This window comes from Euprymna scolopes, chromosome 1 (assembly GCF_053919585.1).
Source record: "Euprymna scolopes isolate OS-2025 chromosome 1, ASM5391958v1, whole genome shotgun sequence".
Taxonomy (NCBI): Eukaryota; Metazoa; Mollusca; class Cephalopoda; order Sepiida; family Sepiolidae; genus Euprymna; species Euprymna scolopes.
Window position 1 is genome coordinate 25,080,376 of NC_136482.1, and position 26,064 is coordinate 25,106,439.

General features: G+C 33.2%; 1 protein-coding gene and 1 long non-coding RNA gene across 8 annotated transcripts in view; one reads left to right on the forward strand and one right to left on the reverse strand.

Annotated features, from left to right (window-relative positions):
- LOC145287961 (fructose-bisphosphate aldolase-like) overlaps window positions 1-26,064 on the forward strand; it is a 46,179-nt gene that overhangs the window by 7,535 nt on the left and 12,580 nt on the right. The window contains exons 2-4 of one of the 3 annotated variants that reach the window (XM_080135967.1): window positions 10,662-10,747; window positions 21,697-21,768; window positions 25,872-25,993. In XM_080135967.1, the coding sequence (XP_079992093.1) occupies window positions 10,710-10,747; window positions 21,697-21,768; window positions 25,872-25,993 (232 nt within the window). In that variant the 5' untranslated portion in view covers window positions 10,662-10,709. The remainder of the gene's footprint in view (window positions 1-10,661; window positions 10,748-21,696; window positions 21,769-25,871; window positions 25,994-26,064) is intronic. The other 2 variants (XM_080136127.1, XM_080136041.1) reach the window with 2 other exon arrangements.
- Window positions 1-26,064, reverse strand: part of LOC145288429 (uncharacterized) — a 71,748-nt gene that overhangs the window by 4,456 nt on the left and 41,228 nt on the right. For 2 of the 5 annotated variants that reach the window (XR_013869297.1, XR_013869296.1), the window contains one exon: window positions 907-2,322. The exons of 1 other annotated variant lie outside the window; for it this stretch is intronic. This is a non-coding gene — a long non-coding RNA (uncharacterized LOC145288429). Of the gene's footprint in view, window positions 1-906; window positions 9,964-15,294; window positions 15,327-26,064 lie in introns of those variants that run through there. 2 more of the 5 variants (XR_013869298.1, XR_013869289.1) reach the window with 2 other exon arrangements.

The following is a 26,064-nucleotide window of genomic DNA, read 5'->3' on the forward strand; positions in this document are numbered from 1 at the left end:
AAAAAAAAAAAGACTAGTGTACAGTGTACATAAAGAACTAAATATGCCTATAGGAAAGGGCTCTTGGGATAGATGATGATATTGCAAACAGGATCAGTAACTGCTGCTAGTTGTAAACAAGTTTGTTGTTGTGGTTAGAGCTATTCTAGTTTGATGATAATATTAATATTGTAAGTTCAGTTGCCGTGTCATCTTGTCACAGTGTATGATGATTATTCATTTAGTAGTATTTGAAATCTAGCAAAGTTGCTTGGGACAGAGCCTCTTCTGATGCTGCGCTACGGTTAGAATGAGACTTGCTGACTGCCCTGGCCATGTTTATGTAGTGGGACAGAGATGAACACTGCTACTGATAACCTGCCTAGAATCAGAACTACTTGTGCTAACTGATGTCTTAGTGGATGCTATTAGTTGTTGTGGAATGCAGTGTTTTGGGACTGATGAATGAACAAACACCCTTTTTATACTTCTTGCTAGCTGCTTCTGATACTGATGTCTACATGACGCATCATTGGTCTGTTCATAAGAACGTGCATGCAGAGAGACAAAAATGTGTTTCTCTGTCATATGTGCTGATGGTGTCGGAAGATCAAAATTCAGTTTTTCTTAAGCATGTTGATCCATAAACAAGATACAAAATTGTCAAATAGGAAGTTATTTCTGGCTTTAAATTTTCTGCAAATGCTCATGTATTAAAAGATGGAAATTTTTGGGAGCTTTTTAACTTTTAAAGAGTTTTTTTTAATAGAAATTAAAACATTACCTTAAAGACAATTTGTTATATTCATAAGATTTGGTTCAATTAGCAATTTAATGATCAAACGATATTATAATTTAAATCCAATTTTTTTTTTTTTGTAATAATCAAAAAAAAAAAAAGGGGGTGAGACAAAACTGTTTTCTCACCTTAAAAACTTCCAGTTTTCTTTTCTTTTCCAAGTTGATGTCACGTTTATTTTCAGTATACAGTAAGATTAAGATGACATTTTAATGCACTTGATGACCTGATGACCTGCATACATGTCTGTCAGTAAATGAATTAAAATCATTTTTATTAATTTCAACATGACACATAATCATGTAATGATTATATACCATACATTACGACTATGTAATCCTACAGCCATCTACTTAGAAAATGCTGCTGTCAAACCTGACATAGTTATATGAATAAATCAGTGTCCCTAATGATGGAGGTTTGAACAGAGCTGAAAGAGAGAAACAGACCAAATATCAAGGTCTCATGTATGATATGAAAAGAAACTGGAATCTTAGGGAGATATCAATCATCCCAGTTATTATAGGTGCCACAGGGCTTATGAAGAAGAACCTGAAGTCCTACCTAACTAATATTTCTGGTGAACCAAGTGCAAAAGAGATCTACGCAATTGCATTTAAGGGAACAACGAGGATACTAAAAAGAGCTCTCGGTTGGTTTCAATAAAAAGCAGAGGAATGTTGGTAGCTGGTTTGGCTGCCCCATACCTAGCATTACAATCTTCAAAGAAAGAAAAAAAAAAAAAAAAAAAAAACGAAATTGTGTTTCGACTTAAAATGTAAATTGTTTTTAGATATCCACTTAGAATGCACAAGAACCAGCGCTTGATTGCCTAATTCAGAGATCCTGTCTTAGCTTAATTTTTGACACTTTTTGGTCTTTATACATAATTCTGGCATGACCTATTCTTGAGTATCTTATTCAAGCAACAAATCTTACCTTCAAAAAGATATGCAACTGGAACGTGCTCAAAAGTTTACAAGCAAAATGCTAATGGGACTATGATTAATTTCCCTTACTCTTTATCTGTGCCTAAACCTAAACGTAGATTCCATGAACAAAGCTTCTTTCTTAGAACTGCACACCTATGGAAATCTGTTCCATTTTCCTGCTTTCCAACTGACTACAATATGGTCGTCTTCAAGTTCAACATGAACAAATTCTTGATGAGCCATCCTCTTAAGTAATCCAATTCACCAAATTTCCACTACTAATGATTACTATGACATGTTCCCTTTGACCACTGTACACTCATTAACCCTTATCCTCGAGTGGCCTCCAGGTCTTGATAAGTGGTGACTTTTTTTATTTAAAAAAAAAAATACAGAGAGTGGCTCTTCTCACTTTAATGGTGAAAAATGTGGGAAGACCGGATTTTGGCACACAAGATCAGCAACAGGAATTTTTTGCTCCAACACCAGGAATGGGAAAGGGGGAGAAAAGGCAAAGGATAAAAGTTATGTTATACGTTTACCCTGGGCAATGCGGGGTAGCTCTGCTAGTCTACAAATATAGAGGTTCAAAATTGACCAAATTCAATTAATCTGCAAAAAGAAAGAATTGAAATGCAATTATTTTTTTATGAAGACAAGACTGACAACGAAAAATAAAAATGCAAAATTAGCACTTAAATTTGCAAACATCGTCTGCACCTTGTATATGCACTGCAGGAATACTTCATTTTGCTTGGAAGGCCTTTTTCACAATTTTATTTTTCATTAATCAAATATTTATATCATTAACCACATAAATGTTATGGGGTCATCTATGGTCTCTATTTTAAAAGATGGCATTTACTGCCCTCCCACTACGAGATGTTACATGAAGTCAAAAACTGGAGCTTGAAAAGCCAGTGCACAAACAGAGGTGCACTCTGGCCTACAAAAAATGTAGCAAACCCATCAATATTTCCTGGTAGAGGCGTTTCAGGTAGTTAGCAGCAATAAACTAATCCTCTCTTAAAGACAGAATGTAAAGCCTGGAGTGGGGTATACTTCTTAGAACTACCCAAAACTATAACTCTGCCTAACTACTCCAAAAATGGCCCAGAGTGTCAGACCGATTTATAAGAGCATATCCTCAACTGTTATGACTAGTGGTGGGACGATTAATCGGAATCGGAATCGTTAATCGTAAGAATCGTGTATTTTGGGAGGTATCGGAATCGGAATCGCATCGTTAAAAAATGCCTTAATTTTCCGATTCCTTCATTACGATTCTTTTAGTCTGATGTTGAAAAAAAGAAAAAAATTTCCTGATATTTCTAACCGCAAGAGAGAAATGTAGCATGTTATAAAAAGAAACCAAAGAAATTCATTATTAACAGGGCAATGCTTAGTGCCCCCTCCCTTACGAGGTTCATTCATTCAGATCTATTGTAATCAAAACTACAAAAGAGTTAACTTGAAAAGAAGTATGCAGGGCTCTACATTGCGAGTAAAAATAAAAAAACGCTTATCAGTTTGGCGATTGTTTTTTTTTTTTTTACTGACAAATCTTCTAATACTGAATGAAAATGCTTTTTCAACTTATATTTTCTTAAAATAAAACGAGCAAAGTCAAATTATTTAAACAGTAAACGGTTTAATAGAACAATGTACTTTTTTTCTTTTTTTAAAAAAGGCTTTTGAAAGAAATATCTCTAAAATGAAATTGATCACGTTGTATTATTTCGCAAAGTTTTGACAGTAGTCAGCTTCTTTTGAAGTTTCAAAAAAATCGACCCCATACCTATCTCTTCCAAACCTTAAGTTATTAAATAACCCCTTCGTTAATTCAAGGGTAATTAATTCAATTCAGTCAAGTTTTTTTTTAATTTCATTGAAATAAAATCCATTTTTTTAATTTTTTTTCTCCAGAAAGATAAAACCCTGAATTTGATTATATTAAAAGCAGAATAATATAATCTGTTTTCTAGAATTTTAAATTGAAAATTAAAAGTGTTTTGCGCAGTTTTTTGCCAAACGAAAAAGAAATTAATATATATATTTTTAAAAGGTTTTGTAATCAATTAATTTTTATGTCTAAATAATATTTACGATTAATTAAATAATTTCATTTTAAAAAGTATTTATAAATAGAATTTTACTTAAGACTTATAGTTTAGAAATATTGAACCGCATCAACCATGTGTGAATTGAACACAGTCAACCAAAAAAACATTCAAAAGAAAATGCATATTTGCATTTCATTATGTAAACTTTTATACATTGGTTTCAAAAATTAAATTCTATAAGTTTTTTTTGTTAACTACCGGTTGGTACAATTTACCGCCCCATCCCTTTATATTTTTTTCTTTTTGTCTTTTTTAGCGGATTTTTCTTTAAAACTTTTTTTTACAGTGATCACCACTTATCAAGGCCCGGAAGCACCTCAGGGATAAGGGTTATTGCAAGTACATTACGTTAGTGTGGAGATTTGATGAAGTGTTTAATTAGGGTAGCGGTTCATTAGGAATTTGTTAACATTGGACTTGAAGACATCCAAGTTGTAGTCCGGAGGGAAGCAGGCAGACGGAACAGAGTTCCACAGGCGTGCAGTTCTAAGAAAGAAGCTTTGTTCATGGAATCCGCGTTTTGATTTAGGCACAGATATAGAGTGGGGGAAATTTTTCACAGTGGATTCAGCTATACGGGTGTTTTTCGTGAAAGATTGGCGAGGAGGGACCAGAGATTGGAATTCAGACGAGCACCTGCCATGAAAATAATGATAAAACAAGGATAGGCTCGCAACGTCTCTTCTGTGGGAGAGAGGTTGCAGGGTAGAGAAAAGAGCATCCCCCACTAAACCACGAAGTCTATTTTGTACTCTGTCAAGGCATGATAGGCTGTTTTTGGCAGCTCCTGCCCAGATATGGCAACAGTATTCCATCCTTGGACGTACTTGGCTTTTATATAGATAGAGAATTGCATCAGTAGTGAGATATCTTCTGGAGCGGTAGAAGGATCCCATTATCTTTCCAGCGACCTTGGCAACAAACTTGATGTACGTGTTCCATTTCAGATCAGGAGTAAAGGTCAAACCCAGAAGCTTGTCAAAACACGGGGCCTCACCTAGACGAGAGCCATCCATCACAATTGATGCCAGCTGGGGATCAGAGCGTTGATGATGTAAGGATAGGAGTTTGGTTTTGGATGCATTAAAGGTAACTAGCCACATCTTCCCCCACTGAACCACGCGCTCAAGATCAGAGGAGAGAGAATCAGAGAGAACTTTGTCATTTACAGCCTTTGATGTGTTGCTGTAGATGGTCGTGCCATCAGCATAGATTTCAACGAATGATTTAAGTATGTGTTTAGGGAGGTCATTGATGTAGATCAGGAAGAGAGTTGGGCCCAGGATTGACCCCTGAGGGACTCCAGCATTTATATTACAGGCCTCCGATTTTTGTCCATCTACCACTACTCTTATGAGCCTATCGGAGAGAAATGATTTAAGTATTGAGAAAACATTTCCAGTTATACCGTAGCTGGAAATCTTGTGAAGTAGACCCTTATGCCATACCTTGTCGAAGGACTTTGATATGTCAAGAGCAATTGCCCTAGAAAGGAAGCCTTTGTTAAGAGATTCACTAATCCTGTGGGATATAACCGTCAGCACATCTGCGGTAGATCTTGCAGAGCGGAAACCATATTGTGTGTCACTAAGAAGGTTATTTCTGCTGAGGTGGTTGACTATTTCTCTATTTAATATGGATTCCAGCAACTTACTCATAACACACAGGAGACTTATTGGTCTGTACTGAGAGGGAGAGGACTTATCACTTTAATTCTTAAATACAGGGCAAACTGATGAGGTCTTCCAGGGGGTCGGAAAACACTTCTCCTTAAGGCAGCGCTTAAATAGTTTCGTAAGTATGGGAGCAAGTTCTGGTTGAAGCTTTTTTAACACTATAATTGGGATGCCATCAGGGCCAGTTGCCTTACTAGAATCTAGGTTCTTGATTAGCTTGGCGACCTCATGCACGGATATTTGTATGTTACCTAGCTTGTTCTGTGTTGCAGGAGGAAATATGGGGAGTTGATGGCCTTCGTCGCATAGGGTAGAATTAGCTGCAAAGTTCTTTGCAAATAGTTTGGCCCTGTCTGCGCTGACGAGATGACCTCTGGTCCATTGATAATGGTTGGGATAGAACGTACAACGCCAAAGTCCAAAAAAAGTCTTGCATGGAAACTTTTTGAAGTTGATTGTTGCAATATTTTGATCCTATAAAGGGGTATGATCCCACACAGTCGGACGATTCTATTTATAAACGATGCTGCTAAGAACTGACGAATCAAATAATTCACATTCTGCTACAAACCAATCATAAACCAGAATTGCTTCATAAATATTAAACCTTTTCTGGAGCAATTTCACATGTTCTTTCCCGGGTTTCAACACGGTAAGAATATTTTGTTCTGTGGAACTGTCTACTACAAACAAGTCACCTACCAGGACTTGTGTGTAACAGCGAACCATCTGAAACTCAAAATGGCTTACACTTCTGCTACCACTTGTGTGTAACAGCGAACCATCTGAAACTCAAAATGGCTTACACTTCTACATTGATGAAGATGATGAGTTGAAAGCCATTTGCAAAGTCTGTCAAATTAAAATATTGTGAGGAATAAAACCATCTAACATGACCACAACCAACATGTTAAAACATTTAACTATGAAGCATCCAAATAAATTGGAGGAGCAAAATAAAAAAGAAAAGGAACAAAAAATTACCAACTAGTCACTCAGAGCAGTTTTATTAGTGAGGGTCGAAATCGCAGTGTCTTTATTTTTTTGCCTACGTCACCATCTAGGTGTCACCAATTTTTTTAACCCTCCTTAACTTCAAAGAGTAAATACAATATATACAACTAAAAAAATAATTTTTAAAAATGCTGATTCTATTCATGAAAAATTCTTTTAACTAGAAATTAAAACTTAGGTAAAGTTAGCTGACTGACAGCAACAGGAGCACTAGTTTACTACTGAACCACGTGGAAAGGTGTGGGGGGTGAAGGAAAAAAAGGAAATTAAATGATGATAATAAATTATGATAACAGTCTTTGAAAGGCACTAAACTCCTAAAATTTACTTCTTTAAAATTTTAGGCGGCATTCCCCGGCGATTTTAAAGCACTCTCTCTCTCTCAAACAAAAAAAAAAAAAAAAGATTTAATTTTTAAGTTTGGGAAAGATATATTTATTATAACCGAATTCTTGTATAAAGACTGGGTCTACTTTATTGGACGTTAATTTGTGAGATAAGTAATTTTTCAATGTTTAATATGTTTTTAAAGTTTCAATTATCAATTAAATTTTTTTTAATTGCGTTTATTTTTCAATTTATTTAAAAAAAAAAAACAGGGTTTTAAATGTATTTTTCAAGGTAACAAGCTTCGAAAGAAGTCTAATAAAAAAAAAATCACTTAATTTTTAATTTCGATAACCCTGAGAATTTAATTATTAAAAAAATATTGAAATGTGACATTTTTTTATTTAACATTTCTATTAGTTCAATTAATTTTCTTTCAATAATTCATTTCACTCAACAAACTTCACCATTTTTTTTTTTTAATCTTTTTCTGTAATTTTGGTAATTATGTTTGCTCAATTTTATCTAGTATTTCATTTGTTTTTTATAGTGGTATCATTTTTATATGTGTTCCTTTGATATACCCTATTTCAAAATTAGTTTGGCTAAACTTATTCTTCACGTTAGAAACAACGTGTAAAAGCAATGAAAAAGTAAGAAAAAATAATAGGTGTTAACTACTCCTTATGAATTATGGAGGTCTGAAGAACTGCCATCACAAATACAACTATCAATAGCCAAACAAAAAATCGTTTTTGAAATTCCTTTAATTATAACTTTTCGCTATACCTACCTTTTTGGTATAAAACACAAAAACTTTCGATTAATGGTATTTCTCATATATGGTCGTTAACTTTGGAAAGGTTATTTTGTATCTACGGCGCCATGTCACATGGTATATTGTTTTTTTTTTCATTACGCACGTTCATTTATAAATTATTAAATTAAATATTTATCTTTTTTATATTTACTTAGTATATATTTTCTTTCTCTTCCGCTATATTTTTTTTATTTAATTCATTAAATCTGTTAATTATGAGGACCAAAATAATGAATCGTGTGTATTTATTCTCTAATTTTCTTGTTTTTGTTCTGTTATATAAATTCTATTTTATTTGTTTTTTCTCTTAAGGATAAATTCTATTTTCTTTGAGTTTTTTTTTCTGTATTCCAATTAAGTAAAATAAATTTTCTCTAAAATAAATTTTGCTAAGTTTTCCGTTTAGTTTACTATATAATAATTTTATTTAAACCAAAACACGACGGTGTAGACATAAAATATCTCTTCCAAAGTTAGGGAACATATTTGGGAACTACCGACCATAAGTATAAAACTACCTGGTATATTTCAAAACAATAATTCCCTAGGAATCGGAATCGGAATTGTACTTGGTATCGGAATCATTAATCAATATTTTCCTGGAATCGGAATCGGAATCGTATAAAAATTAGGAATCGTCCCAACACTAGTTATGACTATATCTTCTGTTGTCTTGTTAAAATATGTCATATTTTGTTAATTCAGCATTTATTGCCCCATTTTCAATTAGTTTTAATGGATGATACAATCTTTGTGACATAAAGAACTAAATAGGCCTATGGGAAAGGGCTCTTGGGATAGATGATATTGTTGCAAACAGGATCAGTAACTGCTGCTAGTTGTAAACAAGTTTGTTACTGTGGTTAGAGCTATTCTAGTTTGATGGTAATATTAGTATTGTAAGTTCAGTTGCCGTGTCATCTTGTCACAGTGTATGATGATTATTCATAGAGCAGTACTTGAAATCTAGCAAAGTTGCTTGGGACAGAGCCTCTTCTGATGCTGCGCTACAGATAGAATGGGACCTGCTGATTGCTCTGGCCATGTTTATGTAGTGGGACAGATGAACACTGATACTGATAACTCACGTAGAATCAGAACTACTTGTGCTGACTGATGTTTTCAGGTCAGTTAATGGCGGATGCTATTAGTTGTTGTGGAACGCAGTGTTCATCATTGCACAAAAGTAATCTAAAAGTATATTTATATAAGAAGAGGTACTTTGTTTAAATAATTGCTCGTAAACAAATGTGTTTAAGAAGGCTGTTAGCAATGTAGGATACTGAGATGGTGATATGTAAACAGCAAAAACAGATAAACGAATGAAAGTCACTTGTAGATTATAAATCTTCATATATCTATTTTTCAAAATCTTTCACATATAAATTAGTAAATATGAACTTGTTGTTTTGTATAATAAAGTTGGTCAAATGTTTTTGATAATTTCGAGAGGTGCTTCTCTTTTTCAAAAAGAAAACAAACTAAAAAATATGCCATAAAAACGGAACAAGCAGTTTGTTTGTTTTTGTTCATACATTATGTCACTTCACCATCACAACAACGTTATTATACACTGGCGGAGGTACCTGGTGTTGCCTGGGTGTTTTAGGTGTGTGTGTGGGGGGGGGGGGTTAGATCCAAACCCTATGTTAAACTTCTTTTAAAAAATCGGAAAAACAAAAAAAAAACAAACAGCGAACATGATGTAAAAAGAGGAAAAAGCAAAATATAAAAAAAAAACACTCGTTTAAAAAATCGGAAAAAAAATTTAAAAAGTTTTGGTAGGTAGGTAGAATCGAACCCGGAACGTTGAGGCGAAAAACTTGATAACTTACCACTCGCCCACGAAAGGAAAGTAACTAAAAACATTTTAATCTTTATAAACACAGAAGAGGCAGGTGCGTGGCGAATTTAATTAGGTCAAAGGAAATTAAATTCCGCACTTAATTGTAAAGGTAGTTCTTTTGGGTTCGCTTTTTTACCCACCTTTGTCTGGTTTTGTTTCCCCAACGTGTTGGAAAACCAGCTCCCCTTTATTAGGGGAGTATCCAAATGAAAGCAATTGTCTGATATGATGGTTTTCACCGACATTGACTAAACGTCCATGGCTTTCTGGACGCTTCCGGTCCGTAGGCTGAGAACTGCGCCTTAGTTTCATATCAGTTTCACTTTTATACGAAAAATCCCAACCAACACGTGAGAAGCCGAAATAATAATTTTGTAAAAGTCAACATAAATAAATCTAGCCGCGACACGCGTTCACAATTCGGACATATTATGATCTACACGGTATATAAGAAGTTCTAAGCGATGGTACTCCCCCCCCCCCCGAAAACCCCAGCAAAAAAGCCTTTGTTGGACATGCCTTTTATATAGATAAATAAAATCTCTATATTAATAACATTTTGTAACCACTTTTCACATATGTGTTTCTTGCATCTATGTGACTTAGATATTATTTTCATGTACTATTAATCAATTATTTAGTGAAATAAAAATGCAATAATGGAAAGTATTAAAACAAATTTTAGAAAAAATTCTATATAAAAATAATTTAATTATGAAATAAAGTTAACCAGAATGCATTTTTGTTTCTCGAAATAAAAATCAACTGAATGACTTTGTTACACCTTCAAATTTGAAAGGAATTTAGGAACATTTTAAACTAATAGTCATTTTGACTTGCTGTAAAATTCTTAAGTGTTAAAGGTTTGGTAGTAATTTACATCAATTAATTTAATACACAAACATAACAGAATTAGTTTTATAATAATTTGGTTCAATTGATAATCTAATGACCATAGCATAATAATAAAATTTAAATTTCAAAATAAACAAATAAAAATAATTTACTAAAAAACATACTTTATCCAAACAAAATGTGACAACTCAAAGTAATATTTTTGTTTAAAAAAAAACAAAACAACACTTATTCGACTTTGATTTCCACTTGTAACTGTTTTTTTTTTCTTTTTTAATTGATGAGTGTAGGCCTACCTGACCTGGAGGCCAAATAAAAAAACCTTTACAATTTCTCGCATGGCCTGTTGGAACTGCATTTGTGCACAAGAAGAGAAGTATTGTCCCACTGTTATGTTTTTTTAATCTACTCACCAAACTTTATTTTATCACTAATATTTTTTCAAACTGTCTGGCTTCAATGACAGTTTTCAATGTTGGTGAAAATGCTCATATTTTTTGTTTGTTCAGAAAAATTGATTTTGATTTTTATATTTTATTTTTGATTCTTGGAATGTTTTTATATATTTCTCTATTAGTTCTAGGGATTTTTATCCTCGGCCCCAAAATCAACAGAGATTAGACCATTCCTATAATGATCCGGTCCCTGTTGATTTTGCGGTGAGGGTAAAGTTCTGTCCATCATCCCAGGCTTTGCCTTTTCTCTTTGAGAAAGGGGCTAGTTTATTACTAATTGCCTGACGCCTTCACTGGAGAATGTCGATGGGGCTGCCCAGGCACTTTTTGCAGGTCAGAGTGCCCCTCCTCGGGGGACGCTAACTTCTGAATCCCACTGTCCAACTCTGGTGTCTAAGTTCTTGCAGTGGGAGAGAACTAAATAAATTATATTTATCTATTAGTTAACCTAGACAATGAATACCCTTTCAAGGGGCTCTGTATATGAGTCTATATTGAAGCAAGAGTTGCACAGTTCCCAACTGCATCCTGTTTGAATCAGTATTGCTTAAATCTTGTGATGGAAACGATGTAAGAATAAGCAGAGAGACAACTACAGTTATTTCAGAACTTTCCTTCTAGACAAGTTGAGTCTAGTCTGTCCTATTTAGTTGGAGGGAGGATATATGGGTTCATACCTTTTCCAAGAATATTAGTAAAAGTGATGCAGTAGTCTTGACAGAATTTCAGTCCGGCATGTCACCAAGCCTGTACAGCACAATCATGTTGACACACCAGTTCTCGCCAGATCACCGAAGTTAAGCAACATTGAGCCTGGCTAGTACTAGATGGGTGACTATTTGGAAGGCTACGCGCTGTATGAGCCTTCTGGGAAGGTTGGGCATGGGGCCAGCACCCTTACCCTCCTTGCTACAAAAGCATCTACAAAGTTGTAGATGGCCTATGCCCCTCCAGGGGTTCAAGACTATGATGATGTCACCAAGCCCACAGTTGATATTCCCATAGCAGAAACATGTAATACAAGGCTTAGAAATGGGACTGAAGAGCTAGTGCCCTAAAGGAAGAACATTTTGGCCTGCAAAAATGTCTGAGTAGCCCTATTGATATTCCCTGGTAGGATCATTTTCTCAAAGGTAGAAGGCAAAGCCTGGGAGAATGAACCAGCAACATACTACAATGAACAGGAAAGAAGCAATTTCAATTAATGGTTTATACTTTTGTGATTTTTTTGCCAAGTGAAAAAACTATTTGATAATTTGACCTTCCATTTTGAATTAAAGTGTAGTATTTGTTCTATTTTCAATTAAACTGAACCAATTTTTGTTTTTGTCCCACTTTAGGAGGGGGGGGGCTGTTCTTTTGGCAAAGTTAGAAATTGTGTCTATTCTTGCCTCGTGTGTGGAGGGAGGGGGTGGGGAAATATAACATCAATTTCTTTTCACCAGTCTAAAGACTCCAAAATAATTTAAAATTTCAAAGGACTACATTATTCTAGACATACACTGTCATTTTAATCCATTATTATTAATCATGTAACTATCATATATAGATACGGTAGTCACATGTCACCCAAAGTGATGCATTGCTATAAAATATAGAAAATGATTTTCCAACATTTGGTAAAAAAAAAATAAGTGATTATCAATTCTCAAACTTTGGATTTCAGAAAAAGAAATTGATAAACACGACACACTGAAAACATGATGGCATCGGATTGTAGAAAAGCTAAAAATATGACTTTGGTGCCATCATCTAGAATCAAAACCAAAACATTTAGCTCTCCTGCATTCTTGCTACCATCGGAGCTAAGTTCCCATACATATCAAAACTTTACAAATTAACTGACTTAAACATGTGAATGTATATTTGCACATGTGTAGAGGAGCAATTTAAGTCAACTTACACCTGCCAAGTTTTATTTATTTATTTATTTTTTTCAATTTTAACCCCTTGGCAGGTATATTTACAGACTAAAAATCAAATCGAATTAATTTCATAACTCCAAATCCCTTATATTTTAAATTTCAAGCCTGTAGACCAAAAATTGGCAGTAGTTTGGTAGAGACCGTTTCAGAGAAGATCACTTATCTCCCCTCCCCCTCTCGTATATAAAAAGATAAAAACAAAGGAGAACAAGAGATTTGAACAAATACTCTTGCGCAAAACAAATGTTTTTGAATAAAGGTGAATCTTCATCTCATTTTTTATTTGTAAATCGACACATGTTACTGAAGGAACAATATTTCTGATGTTATAAAAGAAATGCTTGTTCGCTTGAATTTTCTTTCGAAGATCAATATGGTGGGAAAATGTTTCTTATTGGGTTTCACTGCATTGAGGTAGTTGCCGCCAAAAGTCACAGTTGGAATTAATATCTCCTTTAATGTATGTTGCTCAAATTTGAATGCTCGAATGATGAGGGAACACTTGTTTCTCCTTCAGAAATTCATTGAAAAATTTAAATGATTTTGCATATGATAGTCTTTTAAGCTAACTTGGATTTTAGGTTGGATGTATGTTAAGCCTAGCTTATCAATTCTAAATTTGAGGGCTACTTCAGAGTTGAACAGAGGATGTTCTTTGAACCGAACTTGATTTCTTCCAGTGAAGCAGAATGTGTTTTTAATCTTAAAAAGTGAGATGAAAACTGACTTGCGTGTGGTTAGGCAGTTCTATTGATAATAAAGTGATCGGCTCCAACAACGAACTTTTTTGAGCAAAAGTATTTTTGCCTGCTGACATAGTTAAAAACCAATCATATAGTCATTGTTTTTATTATTTTCTCTTTTTTAATGTACTGGCCAGTTTTTGTATAAAAATATGATGGCTTCCATTTTGAAATATTCCTGTTTTGGACTGGCCAGTTTTAAGTGAACCTGTTCCTTTGGAAATTCCCTAGCATATAGCGCTTCTACATTCTAAACAGATTTCACCTACCGACAAAATATGTGAGATGAGGAGGGGTTTTGTTCAACCTTTCCCCCACAAAAAAGGAAAGGACTTTTTTTCATTAATTTAAAATGGTGAAAAAAATGTTTTGTTTTTCAATTTAAAATGTAATATTTATTTTCTAGGCTTTTGGATGTGCCTCTGCATCATTAATTTGGTCCATCTGTCCATAGAAATTATTCAACATTTACGTTGAATAACTGAATGCTATGCAGTATAACATCTTTCCGAATTTATTTGGCCCAACTCTCTCTCTCTCTCTGCAAACTAATTCATAAATATAAGAAGAAAAAAATTGCAATGTAGCATATTCACAACAAAGTTTTCGTTTGGCCTTCATCCACATATTTTCAATTAACTGTGTATTTATAGTGGAATCATCGGATCAATGAAACTATTTTTTAAAATAATTATACAACACTTTCACTTTATTTTGTTTCACTTTCATTCAGTTTCCGTTTTATGTAAAATTCAGTCAGGCGGCCATTTTTATTTCTAGACTGCTGTGTAAACATTACTGAATTTTTCTTGCCAAACGCAAATTGAATGAAAGGATTAGTAAAATCGTTAAAGGTCTCGCCAAGCAGAATGTAAGAAAAGAAAAAATTGTGTATAGGCATTAAAAATTTTGTTTTTGTTAAATTTTTATTAAATGAGGAATCATTTTGAGTTGAAATCCAGTTAGTATTACACATGTAAACTTTAGAAAAAAAATGTCAGCATTATCTGAATAAGCAGAATCACACAAAATCAGGCCAAATCCAGTCTCAATGTTTTGATTTCGCTTATTCACATAATGTTGATATATTTCAAGTGTGTTTTTTCTCGAGTTTACATGTGTAATACTAAACGAATTTTAATATGAAATGATTATTTATTTATTTATTAATATTCAATAAAGATGGTATAAATCCATTTTTAATGATTATACAAAATATTTTATGTTCTGTTCTCAACAGAACTTTTGATTATCAAAGGATTTTTGTTTTCAAACAATTATAAACTTTTACACTTCAAATTATTATATCATGACTTTTTTACCTGCATATAAAATGTCATCTGAAAATAAGTTTTTTTTTTGTTTTTGTTTTTTTTAAATACAAATTTTGAACTCGTTTCTTCATCTTAGTTATCGTAATGTTTCAGACATTTTGCCTTCCTATTTTAGTAGATCATCATTTTGTAAGATGCAGATGAATTTAATCACCAGATCAAACACAATATTGAATATTTCTGAACCCTTGGAAAAAAAGACTTAACTTTGAATAGACACTACGTGAACAGAACAAGAACTTTTTTACCATTTTTTTGTTCAGCAGTACCTCATAGTGTCTGCATGAATGTCTCCCCCCCCCCCAAAAAAAACTACCATATGCTCAGCCATTTTTTTTTTTTTTTTTTTTTGTGCACCATATTGATACACATGTGAAAAATTTCAAAATGTGATAAAATCACAAAAAAGCCTATATTTCTGAGCAAATCTGGTGCCATTTTTGGATTCCTCAGGCCAAAAACTTACCAGATTGAATTTTCAGGGTCACATGCTCCAAACTGAAAATATTCAAAAAATATAATTAATAAAATGTCACCCAGACTACATCTTGTGTGATTTATGGAAAATACTCTAAATCAGAAACCGCTTAGAGTTACATGCTCAAATTGTCAAGATTTCTTAGTTATTATGATGTCCATTTGTAGTGTAAGTTAGAAAAAAATCTGAGGACATGGATTTCAAGTCGTGACCTGGAATTACCCTCTTAACATGTGGTTAAAATGACGAAGATGTTTGAAATGTTCAGCTTATGTTGAGCTTCAATCCTGAGTAAAGGCAGCAAAGACAACTGAAAAAAATATCACAAAGCCTCAAAACTTTAATGTGCACAATGTATACCTAGGGCTTGAATAAAGGCTTGGATACAAAATCGACACAGGAAGACTGAGTTTGGAAGGGAAGAAGAACAGCTGAAACGTTATGATGCAGTAATCAAGATGAGAATAAGTCTGAAAACAAAAATTGGAAATAATGGAAATCAAGTGATTTTTTAAATTTTTTATCAGAATAACCAACATAAAAAACAAGTGAAAAAATAAATAAATACACAAATAAATGTTACCAAAAACAAGCTAAGTTCCTCTTCTACCTACCTGGATAAATCTTTTTGTATTTTAATTTATTTTAATATTTTTTTACTTAAAAATAAAGGTAGTGTAAAACCTGTCGATTTTCGAACGAAACACTGGTGGTCTCATTAGAGCCAGAGTTGAGCATAGTTTTTGATAATTACTCAAAAATCAAAAATTAAACAAAATACTGATAGAAACACATCCAATAAATGTCACCAATCATGTGAATTTTTTTCTACAGTATTTTGTTTGTGGAGGTATTATCGAGGTCCTGTTATGGCTCGAATTTTTTTTTTTTTTTTTTACACAGTGATCACCACTTATTAAGGCCCGGAAGCCACTCAGGAATAAGGGTTATTGCAAGTACATTACGTTAGTGTGGAGATTTGATGAAGTGTTTACTTAAGGGGGCGGTTCATTAGGAATTTGTTAACATTGGACTTGAAGACATCCAAGTTGTAGTCCGGTGGGAAGCAGGCAGACGGAACAGAGTTCCACAGGCGTGCAGTTCTAAGAAAGAAGCTTTGTTCATGGAATCCGCATTTTGATTTAGGCACAGATATAGAGTGGGGGAAATTTTTCACAGTGGATTCAGCTAGACGGGTGTTTTTCGTGAAAGATTGGTGAGGGGGGACCAGAGATTGGAGTTCAGGCGAGCACCTGCCATGGAAATAACGATAAAACAAGGATAGGCTCGCAACGTCTCTTCTGTGGGAGAGAGGTTGCAGGGAAGAGAAAAGGGCATCCCCCACTAAGCCACAAAGTCTATTTTGTACTCTGTCAAGGCAGGATAGGCTGTTTTTAGCAGCTCGTGCCCAGATATGGCAACAGTATTCCATCCTTGGACGTACTTGGCTTTTATATAGATAGAGAATTGCATCAGTAGTGAGATATCTTCTGGAGTGGTAGAAGGATCCCACTGACTACTGTTTTGTTTTTTGTTCTAACTCTATTTTTTAAGTAAAAACACTTTAAAATCAGTTAAAACACAAAATGGCACTTCTACACTATTAGGACGAGATTTAGAAAATCGTAAAACTGAATTTCATATGAAAACAATGGTATCTACATATTCTTCATATTTTTAAGATGATTATATCCAAAAATTACAAAAATTGATGAAGTAGAAAATTATTTAAGAAAATAAAAATAGAATTTTACGAAAACGATCGTAAGACATAGGAGGGTTCAAAAGAGAGGTAATTTTCCATTTTGATTTAAACAAGATGGCAACAATTTTTAACCTGTTACCACAATGACAGTTTTTTTTTTAATTTTTAATAATTCAGTAATATTCAGGTAATTCTGATTGCATAATTTGGAAGCTACCATTGTAACTTATTAGAATTGACAAAAAAAATCAGTTAAACCATGTTTTTTATCTGAAAACTCCATTTATCGACTACAAAATTTCATCCCAATAGTGTAGAAGTGCTCGCAAAACTTATCCAGATAAATAGAAAAGTAGCTTAGCTTGCCGCCTTGGTAATATTTATTTGTTGCATATTTATATTTTCATTCCATTTTTGCTTTGTTAGTTTTTCTGGAAAATCATCAAAAATTCTTCATAAAATATGAAAAAATCATTGTAAATTCTGATTTTGATTTGTTAATTATTAACTGACCTTTAAGTCGGCCATTTCTTGTTTTTTTTTTTTTTTTTTTTTTTTTTTTTACATTTAAAACATTGTTTTAGATTTTTATTCATGTTTTTCGATCTTTCATTGCTATCCGAATTCATGTTAAAAATGATAGCAACTATTAAAATTGGTTAATTAGTTTGCTTCTTTAAATGCTGGAGAAATTGTTGGTTTTGCAAAATCAAACCTTGTTTTTGAACACATTTTATCAGTTATTTTTTTTTTTTTATATCATCAAAATTTTTAAGGCCTGAATTAAATAATTGTTCTTTTTATTCATGGGTCATTTTCATTGTGTCCTGTTATATAGATAAACCCAGATGATAAAATTAAGAGCATACAATATATGAAAAAAAAAAAAAGTGGCAAACAATATGTGATATATTCTCAAACAAATTGTATAAATATTATATTTGTAAAATAAGTTAACTCCCCTATATTTTAAAGATTTCTGATTTATACTCGAATAGCAGGTTTGTTCAGACATTTTTGTCTATAAAATATTACTTCCACCCAAGTAAATGCTATCTTAATTAGGCAATTTAAATTCAAACAAGTAAAATAATGTTTTGTGAACGATGAAAGGCTATTATATATGCGTATAAGCTTATGTCAAGTTTGTAGCAATGTGATTGGCTAATAAACAGATGCATATCTAATGGAAATAGTAATGTTTATTGTAAAGTTTCTCTTAATGAAGGATGTTGTATCTGGCTGGATATAGCATATAATCGATAAAATACAAGGAATTGCTATTTCATTATATGAATAACAGATTGAAAAATTCTGAATGGCAGATGGAATGCTATCTATGTCTGATGAGAATTCTAAAAGATCATTTTTTGTTAAGAGGAAATATTATTGAATTCTAAAATTTTATAGGAGGGAGCTTACCACTACTGTCATTCATAGCTCTCACCAGAAGCCTATCCTAAAACAATGGATTAAATTTTAGATGTTTGCAAAGTACAAACACATTACAAGGCACATGAATTTGAACAAATACATTGAAAACATTGCCAGGGCTGCTGCAAAGAAGGTGGAATCCTTCTACTGTGCTAAAAACTGCTTACATCTGACAGTGTCTTGTATCTCTACAAAGTCATCATTCGTCCATGCATGGAGTATTTTTGCCACATTTGGGCTGGTGGACCTAACATTAGTTTCTCTTTTTTAGACAGGATTCAAAAAAGAGTCGCCAATCTAAAAAGTCTTGCACAATCAACCAATCTCCAACCCCTGTTGCATCCCTGTGCCTGTTTTATGAGTACTTTAATGGAATGTGCTCTGACAACCTTGTAGCACTTATACCCCCTTGACATAAATACTTCTGACTAACCTGACAAGCAGCAAAATCCTACCCCTTCATTGTAGAGATCGCTAGATGCCGGAAAGTCTTTTACTTTAATAGTTCTTCACTCAAACAGCTAGACTTTGGAATTCACTCCCTGTTTCCATGATTGTACTAACATGTTGAAATTTAAGTGCAATGTGAACAGACATCTTGCTTATCAACTCCCTTTGTAATGCCTCTGTAGGCATGAGCCCAAATAACACTATATCACAAGTGGCAATATGCCTTGTTTTGAACGAATAAGAGTTTAAAAAGAAATACGTTTTCGGCCTCGACCTGAAACAATGAATTCTGGCAACATATTTGGACTTTAAGTAAATTATTGTCAACAAAAACATAATTGGGTGTGTGTGTGGGGGGGGGGGTTACAGGGTGTCCGCAAAGTTTGAATGTAGGATAATTGAAAATTTATCAGTTGTCAAGCCAGTTTTGGTTAATGTGAAAATTTTTCTGGAAGCCTAGGAGTTGATTATCAGACCTTTTCAGGTTGGTATGAGGTATGATTCAGATAAATCCTACGAGGAGTATCCTTCCAGGCACTACCACCTCTTTCAGATGATTTATTAATGACTTCCAGAGGTGCCTTTATTGGGAGTATCAACAGATTAGTTCTTGCTTATTTTTGCATTCAACCAGAATGCCCTCGCCTCTGAGAAGGGAATGGTTTCCCCACCTTCCAGCCTTGTGCCACACATTGTTGCACGGAGAAGCAAATAAATCCAAACTGTTTAGAATTTATGAGCACCTTGTATAATTTTGATTATTTGAACTGATATTTTTACTTGACCTGTGGTGTAATGGATAAAGTACTTGGTAAATTCTGAGTGACACCCTTCTGGAAATTGAAGGTTCAATCCTCAGAGCAGGAGATACAAAAAATACTATTGCAGATTACTGAAGATTTTTAACTGAAAGAATGAGAACATACTATCCTCATCGATTAAATAAAGCTGTTCAAAATTCCATATAGATTACCTAGTTTTCAAGAAAGATTCTTGACTTTGACAAGATACACCTGAAAAAGATTAGAATTACATGAGTTGAAACGTGAAAATATCATTCAAGTTGAGAACATTAGCCTGAATAATCCAAATAATCAATCCTCATCTCAAAAAATCAGAAACTTGATGTTTTCACCTTGGATATTCTTCTCACAACGTTTTGGCCGATGTTATCTCCAGCTTTCTTAATGTGCGTTTAATCATTCATATGCAAGCTCTGCAATCTGTATGGAATTTTGAACTGAATCCTTTAATCAATTAGTAGATTGTTCTTGTTCTGCCAGTCATAACTGGGTAGAATACTTAAGTAATTTTTATTATATTCTTAGTATCGTCTGTAGTGAGGATTGAACCTTCAACCTCTAAAAAATTGCGGCTTAAAACTGATTGTTACCTAGCATGTCTATCCATTGCGCTATGGATTCATAAAATATTTATGACTACAACCTGATCATGGCTGATGGAATGAGAACAGTCTACCTCCTCTGTTATTTTCATGGCAAGTACTTGTCTGAGCCTCAAAGTTGTCAGACTTTCACAACAAAAAAATAAAAACACTCTACTAGCTACAACGACAATGAATAATTTTCCCCACTCTCTGTTTGTGTTTAATTCTGAACGCAGATTCCATGAACAAAACTTCTTTTCTAGAATTGCCCACATGTGGAACAGTTTCATTGTCTTCTTCCTGATGACAACAAGTTCAATGTAAACAAGTTCTTGTTGAACCATCTTAAATAACCCAAATTCTACCCAATCTACACCATTAACGATTATTAAACACCTTACATTCATTAACCCTTATCCTCGAGTGGCCTTCGGTGATTCTCTTGTAAAAAAAAAAAAAAAAAAAAAAAAAAAAAAAAATTGGATTGAATAAAAGTTCAGTTTGAAATTTCATACAGATTCCAGAGTTTGATAAGATGCACCTGAAGAAGGTCAGTGGCTGCCTCATTCCTGTTCTCATTGGTTGAAAACTTGAAAATAACACTACAGATGAGAACAATAGTCTGAATAATCCAAATAATATGAATCATTAATCTTCATATCAAAAATTCCAAAACACTCATGATTTCATAATATTTAGATTTGTCGAACTACTGTTCTTGAGTGTTATTTTCACAATGTTTTAGTGGATGTAAACTCTAACCTTTTTCAGGTGTATCTTGTCAGACTTTGGCGTCTTTCTGTCACTCTGGCATCTTTCTATCAGACTCTGGCGTCTTTCTGTCAGACTCTGGCATCTTTCCATCAGACTCTGAAATCTGCATGAAATTTTGAAAATCCACAGGGGTAGCCTAGTCTCGTTCTGTCAGCCATGACTGAGTAGAAAGTGTTAAGTAATTCGCAATTGTATTTTTTTGAGTGTCACCCACATTGGAGATTAAAAGAGTGGAACTTACAAATTTTACCATATACTTTATCCAATATATCATTGGTCCTTGAAGACATGAAATGTGAAAACCTTTCAATTGTTTATTTTTTAAGTTCTGTTGTTGCCATATACATATATAAAACGATAAACCATTTTTTTTGGATTCCTCCAAGAAATATAACTTATTATGTTATCATGTATACAACTTTATAGATGAATTGAACACCAATTTGCACAACACTATTTTATACTGCTTTCATATGAAAGAATTGCATAAATATATATTTTTTTTATCTCAAATGTAAAATGAAAAGCTGATTAACTGTTGATTTGTTGGATTTTATTTCATGAAATTAAGTTTAATAACAAGAAAGATACAACTTGATTTTCTTATTGATAAAAAAATCATAATTCTGATTTTTACTAGGTCCAGTAACATCCATTTTCCACTCACCAAACCAACTGTATTCCCTGTTCAAACTTACGAGAACGGTCCTATGTAAGTTGCAAAAGAAATTAAGTTTGGAAGTTTTTATAGTTCAACAATGGATGCATTGCAGGCATTTTATTTTTTTTAATTTGGATAAAGATGTCCATTCAGATTGATTGAATTTTAATGCAAACAATTTATTTTATCACTTGTCTTCAGGTACATTAGCAAGTTTCTGATAAAGAATTTGATTTCATTTTTATGAATTTTTTTTTTTTTCAGAAAATTTTGAAGTTTAGAAATAAAAATAAAAATTTGTTCATAAACATAATTTTTTTACTGGTACTTTTTGCGTCTTTGTGTACATATGAAATATTTTATTCTTTAATTTAAGAATGACATGAAAGGGGGGGGATAATTCAAACTTTTTTAAAAGGGTTTGATGAAATGGAGATAAATACATAATCATTATACCCAATATAAAACTTTTTTTTCGTATTTAAATCAGTTAATCTTTACTCTATTTCAATTACTTAATTTTTTTATCAAAACTGATTCATAATTTTGTGTTTAATTTATTTCTATTTGATTTTAATGTATCCTGAAGTTTTATTTGAATTAATTTCCCCTTTGGTCCACCACACAAAATCCTCAGTGTAGGCGATCACTCTTTTAATTTAAAGACGAAAATATTTCATATGTACAATATTACATGATGGCATATAATTTTCGTTTTTTGTCATTATCTGACCACTTATTCAACATAAAATATAAGAAAAAATCTTTAAATAAAAGATGTTTGACACTTGTGCATTACTGTTTTTTTTTTGGTGGGGGGGGGTCAATTTTTTTTAAGAACTTTGAGGAGGAGGCAATTCAAAAAGATGTTACTTGAAAATGTCAAAAGTTTGCAAGACTTTTAGTCAGAAACAAAGCAAATACACTAAAGTATTACAAAATAAAAAATTATCTGAACATTTATTGAATTTAAATAAGATTAAAAGATTTCTGAAATGAATGAAAATTGTCATTATGTGAAAATTTATAGTTTGGAATTTGAACAGTTATTATTGGAATACATGTGACTTTTGTTTTCTCCAAAAAAATTTTCTTTCATAATTTTAATTCAATAAATGTTCAGATAATCGATACTTCTGCAGATTAAACCCTGTTTTTTTTTTTTTTTTTACATTTTCACCCCAAACAAGGCACATTACCACTTTGGTGTAGGGAGCTACTATCAGAGACATGAGCTACTGGGATACTATGTAGGGAGTTGGGCAGCAAGATGTCGGTTCACGTTACACTTGAACTTCTGCATGTCAGTAAAGTTGGGGAAGCAGGGAGCTGGAAGGGAACTCCAAAGTCTAGCAGTTCTGGGGAAGAAACTACTGGAGTAGAAAGCTCTCTTACATCTAGGGATCTCTTCTGTGTAGGGGTGGGATTTTGCAGCTTGTCGGGTTTGTCGAGAGTATTTACGTCATGGGAGCACAAGTGCTTGCAGTTCATCAGGGCATTCACCATTAAAATACTTGTAGAACAGGCAAAGGAATGCAACATTTCGTCGATGGGACAGAGGCTGAAGCCTAGATGACAGTTCAGGACCTATCATTTTCCATAAATCTCACTCTGCAATGTTTGGTGGACAACGAAAACTGCCGAATTATACCAAGTGAACAGCAGTCATTACAAAAACGAAAGAATAAAATAAAAATATAAACCTACTGTATTTTTTTTTTTTTTTTAATAAAAGTTGTTTCTTTTAATTAATGAAAAAGTACTCGTTGTTTTAAGGAACAAAGAAAAATTTGTTTTTTAAGTGTGTATATATATATATATATATATATATATATATATATTGTAAAACTTTTTTCAAACAAAACTTGTATTTGTTAACAATTTTTAAGTCTTTTCCAAAGAAAGAAAAGTTTTGATTTTGTAGTAGCCGACAACAGCATTTTTTTTATTTTAAGGGCATTTTCTGGAATATATATATATTTGAGGGGGAGAGAGGAAACATGTAGTTTCCTGAGGATAGGCAATTTCCTTAGGGATAGTAGTTTCTGCCTGTTGAAGAAAAAATATTTAATTTTCTTCCCTTATCACAAGAATAAAGACATTGAAGCGTAATGAAATTCTTTCCTTTCCTTTTTTTTTTTTTTTCTTCCAATTTGGTGTCATCTGCTGCTCGTCTCTTTTTACCACTCGGTTTTTCAGTGAATAAGCATTTTCCGAGCCAGTTTTCGTCGTCTGCTGGGCGTTGCTGACTCATGATAAAATGGGATTTAAGTTGGGGAAGTACCAGATAATCAATGTTTTTTATTTTGTGTAATTGTATTACTTTAGTGTATTTGTTTTTTTACTATAATTAACACAAAACTTTGTCATTTTTGGGTAAGGTCTTTTTGAATTTTCTTCTAAATGGAGTTTTTAAAAAAATAAAAATTGTCCCCAAAACATTAATGCAGAAGTACCAGATCTGTAGCCCCCCCCCCAACCCCTTAAATGCCAAAATAGAATAAACAATCATTGAAATTACAGATAGTATCTTGGGTGATTCAACTATTTATGTTATCTCTTACATTAACTCCATAATGTGTTTGGATATCCGGGACTCTGGAGAACATGATAGACAGAGGAACCTGCTTCCATATGTGCAAGAAAAGATATAACTGCATGTAACCTCGCTGATGACGTCGACTCTTTGGAGCCGAACACAAGATGTTGCCTCGTGTTAACCATTTTAGATTTTGAGACATTCACAGCATTCTACATATCAAAAACTGAATGAAGAACATTTGTTTTAGAATTCTTACCATTTAAACATTGGAAACCTTCCTGCCACCTATCTAATCTAAAAGGTTGTAAAATAAGTTAAAAATCAAACAGTTACAGCTGTGTGGTTGACAGTGCTGTGAAGGCCTTCTTATTAACATTGTAGTATTATTTTTGATAAGTCAGGCAGTAGAAGGGGTGTAATAAAAGAAACGATTGTTCGACTTGGCATTGTTTCATTGTTTGGTAGCAATAAAATTGTCATTAACATTACTGTATTAGACTGTCACTTGATGGCCTTCAGGCCAAGATTACAGCTTAGTATCTGTTCTGATGCTACATTTCACCTTTTCTGTTCTCAGTCAGTGATAGAAATTCTTCATGACTGAGATAATTTTTATTTTTGTTCTTATCCAGAGTGCTCTTTTTTGGGGAGCTGGGCTTTCCCCACATTAAAAACCAACCTTGTGTCTAACTCTACCTTCATGGGGAGGCAAGTAAATAGGAACAATACTGTATTAGATTTGGTAAGTGCAGGGAGTGGGTGGGTGGGTGGTAACAGAATCTTTGATCCTTGTCCAGAATCCTCTCCTTTTCATAAAAAAAAATCAAAAAAAAATCTGATCAATCAGATAGTTTTATTTTTAAAGAAGAATCAAATTTTATGCTTGGCTATGAACGGCTGTCCTGTAATGTTATCTTAAATAGTTTGTAGGAAAAAGGGAGCTAACTTTAAATTGAGATTTAAAAAGCCATTCTTAACATGGGGATGGAGAGGTGGCATTGGAAAAATTCAGATTTGTTTAAAAATGATTTTCCTTATAAAAATAAAACTACTTGAACAATTTTCATAATTTTTGGTGTACAATATTTTCTTTTTGTCAGGAGTATGCACATCATACAGATTTTTTTTTTGTTTATTAAAAAAAATTTTTTTTATAAGGAGGTGGGATTCTGGACAAGCACCAAATCTTTTGTTCTATCTGGCATCAATAAATGTAAATCTCTTAACTATTTCGTTATCAATATCAATTCTTTCATATTGTGAAAGTTGATGAAGAGAATAGAATTACTCAACATCAAGAATGTCATTGTGTTTTATTCTATGGAGCGTTGTCCAAGAGCAATAAATGTAAGATTACTACATTTAAAAGGAATAGTTTTAATATAAAAATGGTACATATATTATTTAACCTTCATTTTGCAGTTTATGGTCCTGGGCACCATGTTGCCTTTTAGTCAATATTAAATGGAAGAAATATTTTGAAAATTTCCTCCTGAAATTTCTGGGATTGGGGATTGATATGAAGACTCAAATATACATTTTTTTCTATTACTGCGGTTTACATATGTCCTTTATTTTCATGCTCTCTTTTTTTTTTTTTGTCTTGTTTCAGAAACCTCAACATGCCTGTGTTTGCTCCTTACCTTTCTCCGGAACAGGAGATTGAACTGAAGCAGATTGCTGCTGCCATTGTTGCCCCCGGAAAGGGCATTTTGGCTGCTGATGAGTCCACAGGTGAGTCAGTTTTCTTTTGTGTGTGTGGGGGGTGGGGGGAGTAAAATTCCCTGTTATCTCATATCAGCCTT